At 43.3% G+C, this 9,638-nt stretch overlaps 1 protein-coding gene across 3 annotated transcripts in view; it reads right to left on the bottom strand.

Moving 5' to 3' along the window:
• Positions 1 to 6,556: 6,556 nt before the first annotated feature.
• pebp4 (phosphatidylethanolamine binding protein 4) overlaps positions 6,557 to 9,638 on the bottom strand; it is a 215,565-nt gene continuing 212,483 nt past the window's right edge. For all 3 annotated transcript variants that reach the window (XM_033013741.1, XM_033013742.1, XM_033013743.1), the window contains one exon: positions 6,557 to 6,868. In XM_033013741.1, coding sequence (XP_032869632.1) covers positions 6,790 to 6,868 — 79 coding nt within the window. In that variant the 3' untranslated portion in view covers positions 6,557 to 6,789. The remainder of the gene's footprint in view (positions 6,869 to 9,638) is intronic.

The following is a 9,638-nucleotide window of genomic DNA, read 5'->3' as shown; positions in this document are numbered from 1 at the left end:
CAGTAAACCCACGCGTTCACAGGGAGAAAGTACAAACGCCCTACAGACAGCACCTATAGCCAGAATCAAATCTGGGTTGTTGGCACTGTAAGGCAGCAAGTCTACTGCTGTGTCACCATGCCATCCTTTTACCACTTCTTGGTAGAGTCCGTATGTGGCTGGACTTTAATGGTCTTTACTCTGACTCCCCTCTTCCTGCTGACTAATAGGCCGCAGTATAAAATATCACCCTCTGCTGAATATGCTATATATCGTAGAACATAGAACAGTACAGCACAAGAACAATGTCTGTGTCGATCATGATGCAAAGACCAGCTCTTATCTACCTGTGCATAATTTATATCACCACATTTCCTGCATATCCTTATGCCTATCCAAAAGCCTCTTAAATGCTACTATCGTAACTGCCTCCACCTCCATCCCTTGCAATGTGTTCCAGGCACTTATCACTCTCTGTTACCCTGCACATCTCCTTTAAATGTTGCCCGTCGCATCTTAAATCTATGTCCTCTAGTATTTGAGATTTTCCATCCCGGGAAAAAATGTTCTGACTGTCTACCCTATCTATGCCTCTCAAAATGTTATATTCTTCACCAGGTCTCCTCGCAACTTCCGCCTTTCCAGATCATGATTTGTATTTTGAATTCCACTTTTGATATTCAGTCCCGTCAATAGATTGTGCATTCGGCACTCTCAGCTGGGGAGGACTTTCCATCTCCATACGTCTATCAGGTACCCAATTCCCTGTGCCCCTTCCTCTTCCCATTGTTCCCAACCAGAAGGTAAGGTGGCAGGAGTCACAACTTGCCATTGGCCTTCCATTGATTAGTGGTTGACCACTAAAGCGCATACCCATTTGCCATCCCAGCAGGAAGGTGGGATAAATGTGGGGGAGGAGAGCATGGATTGGCACAATGGATCCATAACTCCATTATTCCTGCATTAGCAATCCAATGATAAGAGTCCAAATCCCAACATGGCAACTGGTGGAACTAAAACACAATTATTCAAATATATCTAGATGTGGAACTTAGAAACTAAGAGCTGGTGTAACTCAAGAGAAAAGGATGGGCAAACCCATCTTCAGACCCGAAACGTCACCCATTCTTTTTCTCCAGAGATGCTGCCCGACCCGCTGAGTTACTCCAGAATTTTGTGCCTATCTTTGGTGTAAACCAGCATCTGCAGTTAATTTCCAGGCAAAACATCGTGATGTGTGCTTGATTTTCGTCCTTCCCGATTTTGGATCGAAGTGACCGTGGGCAGCACACATCACGACAGTTAACTCTTCAATGCCCTGTGAAATAAAACAACAGGCGGCAAACGTGGAGAAGGGAGAAATTGGAGAAACTGGAAAATGTGACAAACAGAAACCTTGCCAGCAGTGGCCAAATATTGTGAATGAATAGAGAGATTGTTTTAGCTCCGCAGGTGCTGGTGAGTCACCTGTGTTGCTGATATTGTTGCACTGCCTGCCCTCTTGTGTTTCCACTGTTGTCCCTGAAGAGCCATCTCATTCGCATGCCCATGGGCCTGAGCCTCCCACTATGTGGAACTCAGTGCACCAGCTGCAAAGGAGTATTAACACTAGGGATCTCCAACTGAGAACTCGGGGATGGAGCACTGAGCAGGTTGGGAGCAAGATCAGCTGGCAGCAGGTGGACAGGAACCTGTCTCTCAGGAGGGGATCTCTTTGCTGTCTGCTGTTTAGTTTTTAGTTTAGAGATAAAGCGTGGAAACAGGCCCTTCGAGGCCGCTCCGACCAGCGATCCCCACACATAAACACAATCCTACACACTAGGGACAATTTTACTATGCCAATTAACCTGCAAACCTGTACGTCTTTGGAGTGTGGGAAGAAACCGGAGCTCCCAGAGAAAACCCACCTGGTCACATGGAAAATGTACAAACTCCGTACAGACAGCACCCATAGTCAGGATCGAACCCGGGTCTCTGGCGCTGTAAGGCAGCAACTCTACTGCTTCACCACCGTGCCGCGTGAGGTGATTGAACGAGCAATAATTAATGGTAGAATATGGTGAGCCCTTCGATAAACCAGTGACTGTTTTATGTAAGAAAAAGAACAGGACGTGAAAAACTTCAGAAATTAGCAGATGTTTTTAGAAAGTGGGAGCTTTTGACCTACTGGGCCTGTACTCGCTGGAGTTCAGAAGGATGAGGGGACACCTCATTGAAACTTACTGAATTGTGAAAGGCCTGGGTAGAGTGGATGTGGAGAGAATGTTTCCACTAGTGAGAGAGTCTCGGACCAGAGGACACAGCCTCAGAATAAAAGGACGTACCTTTAGAAAGATGAGGAATTTCTTTAGTTAGAAGATGGTGAATCTATGGAATTCTTTGCAACAGATGGCTGTTGGATCGAAGGCAACTTTTCTGTGGTTGAGAGGAAAAGATGGATCAGCCTTAATTAAATGGTGGAGTGGACTCGGGGAGCGGAATAGCCTAATTCTGCTCCTATGACTTTTGACCATATGAACAAACAGGATAACCTCACAATTATTCGGGTCAGACACGAGGAACTGCAGATGTTGGTTTACGAGAAAAAAAAGACTAAATGCTGGAATTACCCAGTGGGTCAGTCAGCATCCCTGAAGAACATATTCCATGCATTTGTCCAATTTATTTAACCTACACTGTCTCTTTGCATCCCCTTTATTATTCACACATCCGCTCCAGCTTTGTGTTGTCTGCAAACCTATAGATGTTGCATTTGGTTACATCATCCAGATCACTGATACATATTGTAAATAGCTGGGGGCTAAGCAATAATCCCTGTGGCACCCTGCTAGTCAGTACCTGCCACCGGATGAAGACTTGTTTATTTCTACGCTCTGTTTTCTGTTTACTTCCTAACTTACCTGCTGATCATCAAAATAGTTCCAAAAGACCTCTTATACCCACCTGAGAGCAGACAGAGCCTCCGTTTACCGTCTCATCCAAATGATGCTACCTTCAATATCCAGTAGATCCTCAGCGCGTCAGTCTAGGATTTTGTGCACAAATCTCTAAAATAGTTTTTGAACGTGAAACCTTCTGACCCAGAGGCCAGCGAGCAATCCATGAGGCCACATCTGTGCTAAAGCTGCTAACGTACTTCATCAACCTCACAATAAACTTTGAAGAGGAAGTACCTGACATACCAAGAGATGTTTAACAAAAGCACTATCATCCCGAGACTCCACTGTGTCGGCTCATTTGATTGGTAATAATGGGTAATAATTAATAATGGTTTCTCTGTTCAATGATTATCCTGCCATTACTGAATCTTCACAAGACCAAGTTTAAATTAAGAGACAAAGAGCGGAGGAGGATTTTAATTTTATTCATTCACTCACTGTCGAGGTTATTGCTCATCCCTGATTGTTGTTGGATTGTTGGCTTGCTGGGCCACTTTGAAGGGCAATTAAGAGACAATTGCTGGGGACGGACAGAGCAGACTGCATTAGAACAAATTACTTCCATCTAACGAGGATAATAGTCAGAGCTGGATTTACCATTAGGCTTCATAGGCTGAAGCCTAGAGCCTCGAAATCTAGGGGGCCTCCGGCCAAGTGTATAATATTTTTGACACTGTCACAGGCCTTTCTTACATATGCTGTCACAACGCACTGTAGTCTGTAAACAACCCTTCAGTAATTTTCCTTGCCCTCCATTTCAGAATAATAGTGTTTTAAGCCGATAACTCGACACTAGCACGGGCAATAAATAAATAAATAAAACACGCAGTTTTCCAGCCCCTTATCTCATTGTACACGCTCGGCTGCAAATCGGTGTCAATGTGGTGGACTCTTTCATCTTCCTCTAGTCGTGGGGGTGGGGGATTGGGAGGGGTCTCACAAGTGTAACAGCCTAGGGCCTCTCTTCATCTAAATCCAGCACTGATAATAATGGACCACTGTTCAACAACCAAGTCCTGAACCTTGGTAAAAATCACCCTTTGGCCCTGTGTTAACCGGACTCCAGCCCCTGTCGTATTATTTAGTGGGGGTGCCGCCCTCTTTATTTTGCCCTGGACATGGCCTTGGTCCCATGTGGAATATTTTCCAATGTAGAACACTGCACAAATGCAAGGTGTCTTTCATTCAATGTGCACATTGCACCCTTTCAATAAGTTTTGGGTGGCACAGAGGCGCAGCAGTAGAGTTACTGCCTTACAGATACAGGGACACAGGTTCGATCCTGACTGTGGGTGCTGTCTGGACGGAGTTTGTACGTTCTCCATGTGAACTGTGCAGGTTTTCCCCGGGCGCTCCGGTTTCCTCCCACACTCCAAAGATGTAAAGGTTTGTAGGCTAATTGGCTTGGTAAAATTGTAAATTGTCCCTAGTGTGTTAGTGTAAGGGATTCACTGGTCAGCATGAACTCGGTGGGCCGAAAGGCCAGTTTCCATCCTATATCTCAAAACTAAAAAAGCAAAACCAGAGTTGATACCACTGTAGTGAGTGGGGGAAAAGAAGAAATAAATTCTGTCTGATTTAGTTATGTCTATGTGATGAAAAGGCTGGTTGTATTTTAAACTACATCAAGCAGTGCTTTATTCATTGCTTTGATTACGAACTACAGAAAGGGGCACAGAAAGGAAAAGTGAATAAAATTGAAACTCCTTCAGAAGAATAAACCAAGTGTGATTTAGTAGTTTGCATAACAGATCTCAGCTAAATCCATGACAGCGTAGTGTTTTATTTTGCCGACCTTAATGGTTTTATCAAAAATCAATTCATATCAAAGGAACTTACAAAATTCATGCGTTTTAACATTACCCAAAACTTGAAACTTACGAATTATGTTCACTTCAATTAATAAGAAAATTAGTTAGTCCTGATAAGGCAATCAGGTAGCTGAGTACCATTCACTGAAGCCTCAAGCGTTTTAATCCTTTATAAAATGTACGAGCAAATTTTCACAATTGAAAGTGCAAACAGGGTGTGAGGGTCTAGTTTGCAGTTCCACATTTTGTGCTGGGACTGAGACTAGGTATACTCACATTCTCCACTGCCCTCATTTAGATGAATGCAGTAACATGGAAGTAAGGAGTTGGGTGGGAAAAGGAGACATGTGGAAAGATTATTCAAAAACGAGATTCTTAGCCTTCCATTCTAGAATGGATGACTTTAAGTTGTGTTTTATATAACTGACTAGGGAAAGATGAAACCCGATAATTTATATGACTAAATCTGGAACGAAACAAGGATGCACACATTCAAGTAAATGGAAGGCAATGAAGTCGGATGTTTTATTATCACGCTCCGGTTGATCAACGTAAAAGACCAAATACTTGGTATGGTATTAAAGACAATCAGATAAATTGCAATCAGATGTTACCATGGGTGAATTTCCTCATACAATGAACTAATACAGCGAAAATACATTTCTTCATTGTAATTATCTTACAATCTTGTGCAAATATGATCAGTGCATAGGTTCGTACCAAAGTGTACTCATCTAGTTACGCTTGTTTCAAACACTAGTTTGGCCTACTCTTTACTCCATACCTTTTGTTTGGCGAATCATAAGATTGTTTGGTCAAAACAGAACAGAAACTGATATCTCCCTTAATAAATTCCTTGCAAAAATAAAGCAAACATAAAAGCATCTCTCCACCATCAAGTAGGTTGACGGAATTAGATTTAGTTAGACATCTCACGCCAACATATCTCCCTAAAAGGTAGACACAGAATGCTGGAGTAACTCAGCGGATGAGGCAGCCTACCTGGAGAGAAGGAATGGGCAACTTTTCAGACTGAAGAAGGGTCTCGACCCGAAACGTCGCCCATTCCTTCTCTCCAGAGATGCTGCCTCACCCGATGAGTTACTCCAGCATTTTGTGTCTACCTTCGATTTAAACCAGCCTCTGCAGTTTTTTTCTTACATATCTCCCCAAAACCTTTTCATAACATTTCCTTAAGAGCTAATTATATTTCACATTAATATTGCCAACACATTCTATCTAGTGTGGACTAAAATGTACAGAGATCTACATGACCCATTGACCTGGTGTCAACCAGTATAGGTGGTACTATTGGGGACTGGATGTAATCTCTCATGGCAACATCTGATTGCTGACTTTTCTAGTCACATGAGACCTATCGTATGATTTGAAAATGCCTGGAAGAAAGTGCAGTCCATCATTGTTTCTTAGTATAAATATGTAAAATGGGGAAAGTTTAATGGAGATATGCGGGGGAAGTTTTCTTCCACAGAGGGCAGTGGAGGCCTCGAATGCATTACCATGGGTGGTGGTGGGACCAGACACGATGGTGGTGTTTAAGAGGCTTTGAGAAAGGCACATGGAAGTGCAGCAAATTGAGGGATATGGATCATGTACAGGCTGATGAGATCAGTTAAATTTAGCACCATGTTCAGCACAAACACAGGGATGTAAGGTCTGTTCCTGAGCTATACCGTTCTAGTAGGGCCCCCTCAGTCTAGACTGACCGAGGTACTGTTCTATGTTCTGTGTATGTAGAAAGTTAATCACAGTTACAGATTATGTATCTAAATATCATGGAATTTTCTGTTCCTGTTATTGATGATAAAATACTTCAAATTCAGTTTTTATTGCAATCATGACAAAGGTAGGGGTTATCCCTTATTATACATTATTTTTTAATTAACCTGTGTGGTCAAACAGCAAAATAATACCATCTTATCGATCTTTGTTAGTACTTAATCAACAGAGGTGAAGAGGTTTCACCAGCAGGTATTATCTAATGCTTAGCTTCCTCTTTGAAAGTTTTTGGAGAATTGCCTTCTTTTCAGTCTTTATAGCTATCGGTCATGAATTGGGTTGATACCACAGGTTTTCCAAGATTGAATCTGGAAGTGAACGAATCCAAGTCCCAAAGACCTATGCCAAAAAACAAAGCAGCGTTAGTGTACATCCAGCATGAACGGAAGAGTTTATGTCAACACTCTTTCTTGGAATCCTGCACCTCTATCTATTGCAACATATAAAAGACACATTCCAAACTTGCCTGTAAACATACAAATGAACACACCAGGATGAGCATATCCAGGGATTTGTGGATATTCTTCTGCATTTGGATTGTATGTAGAATGGAAGTGGCATAAGCTGCTCACAGATTAGAAACACTGAATGCTGGTTTAAGATGTCGTTGCGATTCAGAAAATCTTCAAAAGGAGTGTATCGAGCTATACATGTAGCTCCAAGATATGACTTCCATCTCATATTGTTTCTTAAAATATAAGATTTATAATTACATTTTGCGATTGATTGGTGAGACTTCTTATGATTCCCACTCATAAAATCACAGTATACCAAAGACACAAAGTGCTAGAGTAACTCTGCGGGTCAGGCAGCATCTCTCAAGAAAATGGGCGGGTGACGTTTCGGGTCAGGTCTGAAAAAGGGTCCCGATCGGAAACGTCACCTATCCTTTTTCTCCAGAGATGCTGCCTGGCCTGATAGGTTACTCCAGCACTTATCAATTGACAATTAAATCCATTAGTCCTTAACAATTACTATTCTGGTATTATTTGTGAACATTTTGTTAGGCTTGGAACTAATCTCATTATTACAGCTCAGGTGAGTCGGGAGGTGGAGAACGGATGGGGTGGAATATTGGTAAAATACAATCTGGTGGGGAGAACAGTGGCTGTCAGAAGTTGGAGCTAGGAAAAACACTTTGTTCTCTCAGCGATTACCCTGCACTCTCTATCAAGACCACCCTGCTCACTCTGCCCTCTCTAGGTCCAAATGAATAGGATTTCTGAAATGATGTTGCATAAAACACAGGGTGGCACAGTGACCCAGCAGTAGAGTTGCTGCCTTTCAGCGCCAGAGACCCGGGTTTGATCCTGACTATGGGTGCTGTCTGTACATAGTTTGTACGTTATACCTGTGAGCGCGTGGGGTTTTTCCGGGTGCTCCCACACTCAACTCACACTCCAAAGACGTACAGGTTTGTAGAATAGAATAGAACAGAATACCGTTTATTGTCATTTGAACCTAAGTTCAAACGAAATTACATTTTCTGCTGTCATACAAACAAGAAAAAAACCCAAGACACACAATTAACATAAACATCCATCACAGTGAATCTCCAAACACTGTCTTGTCTATCCCCTGATCTTTATTCTTCTCCCGATGTTAAAGCCCCCGGCGGGCGTTGGTAAGTCCCGCGGCCGTTAAGGCCGTGCCGGGCGATGTAAGGCCCTGCTCCGGGTCTTGATGTTGGAGCCCCCGCGGGCGATGGTAAGTCCCGCTGCCATTAAAGCCGCGCCGGGCGATGTAAGGCCCCGCTCCCGGTCGTTTTAACCCCGCGATTCGGCGGGAGAAGTTGCCGTTGCAGGAGCTCCGGAAAGCGATCTCCCACCAGGGACCCGCGAGCTCCTGATGTTACCGTCCACAGGGCCTGCAGCTGGAGCCTCCGATGCTCTGAAGTCAGGTCACAGCCGCGCGCCACCACAGCTCTCCACGCTCCGAAGTCGGCCAGCCCAGCGATGGTGAGTTCACAGGCTCTGCGACCAGAGTTCCAGGTCGATTCCGGTTGGAGGCCGCTCCATGGTGCTAGGCCTCAACAACAACGGAGGCCCGACAGGGAAAGGTCAGGGTGCAACAGGCTCTTTTAGCCACCCATTGGAAGTATATCACATGTCTGATCAAGAGATAACGAGTAGGAAAGAACTGCATATGCTGGTTTACATCAAAAATACACACAAAATGCTGGAGTAACTCAGCAGGTCAGGCGGCAACTCTGGAGAAAAGGAATAGGTGACCTTTACAGTTCGAGATCCTTCTTCAGACTGAGAGGCCTCTCGCTGGAGTTCAGAAAGATGAGGGGGGACCTCAATGAAATTTACCGAATAGTGGCCTGGATAGAATGAATTTGGAGAGGATGTTTCCACTAGTGGGAGACTCTAGGAGCAGAGGTCATAGCCTCGGAATAAAAGGTTGTATCCTTAGAAATGAGATGAGGTGGAATCTCTTTAGTCAGAGGGTGGTGAATCTGTGGAATTCATTGCAAGACAGCTGTGAAAGCCATGTCAATGGATATTTTTAAGGCAGGGATTGACAGATTCTTGATTAGTTAAGGATGTCAGGGATTATGGGGAGAAGGCAGCGGAATGCGGTTGAGAGGAAAAGATAGGTCAGCCATGATTGAATGGCGGAGTAGACTTGATGGGCCGAATGGCCTAACTGTCCCCATAACATGAACAAGAACTTTCCACTGTCCCGAGTCCATAGATTAATACACAACACTTTTCAATAGGACTTCATTTAAGCAATAGTCAGACAAGAAAGTTTCCCAGTGAAATCAATCTTTCTGATGTTTATAATGCATTGTTATGTGCAAGCATACATGTTTTATTTCATCTCATTTTCTGAATGGTATGTTATTTTCCTATTATGGTTCTTATTAATAATCAGACTCACTGTTTTTTTAATGTTGAGATTGTGATGAGATTTCGATGTTTTACCATTGGGGTTGCTGCTTGTCATATTTTTAAATCCTGCAGAAAATTGCTCAATGACCCTTGAGTGCACCCTGAATCCTTAATTTCTCCATTGGCCATTTAATAATAGAGTACGACCCCACACTGCTTATTTCACATTCGCAGATGAAAGAATCAGCCACAATGTCCTTCTTAAAATT

This window comes from Amblyraja radiata, chromosome 39 (assembly GCF_010909765.2).
Source record: "Amblyraja radiata isolate CabotCenter1 chromosome 39, sAmbRad1.1.pri, whole genome shotgun sequence".
NCBI classification, from domain to species: Eukaryota; Metazoa; Chordata; class Chondrichthyes; order Rajiformes; family Rajidae; genus Amblyraja; species Amblyraja radiata.
The sequence above is the reverse complement of the archived record's forward strand: the minus strand, read 5'-3'. Positions and strand labels throughout refer to the sequence as shown.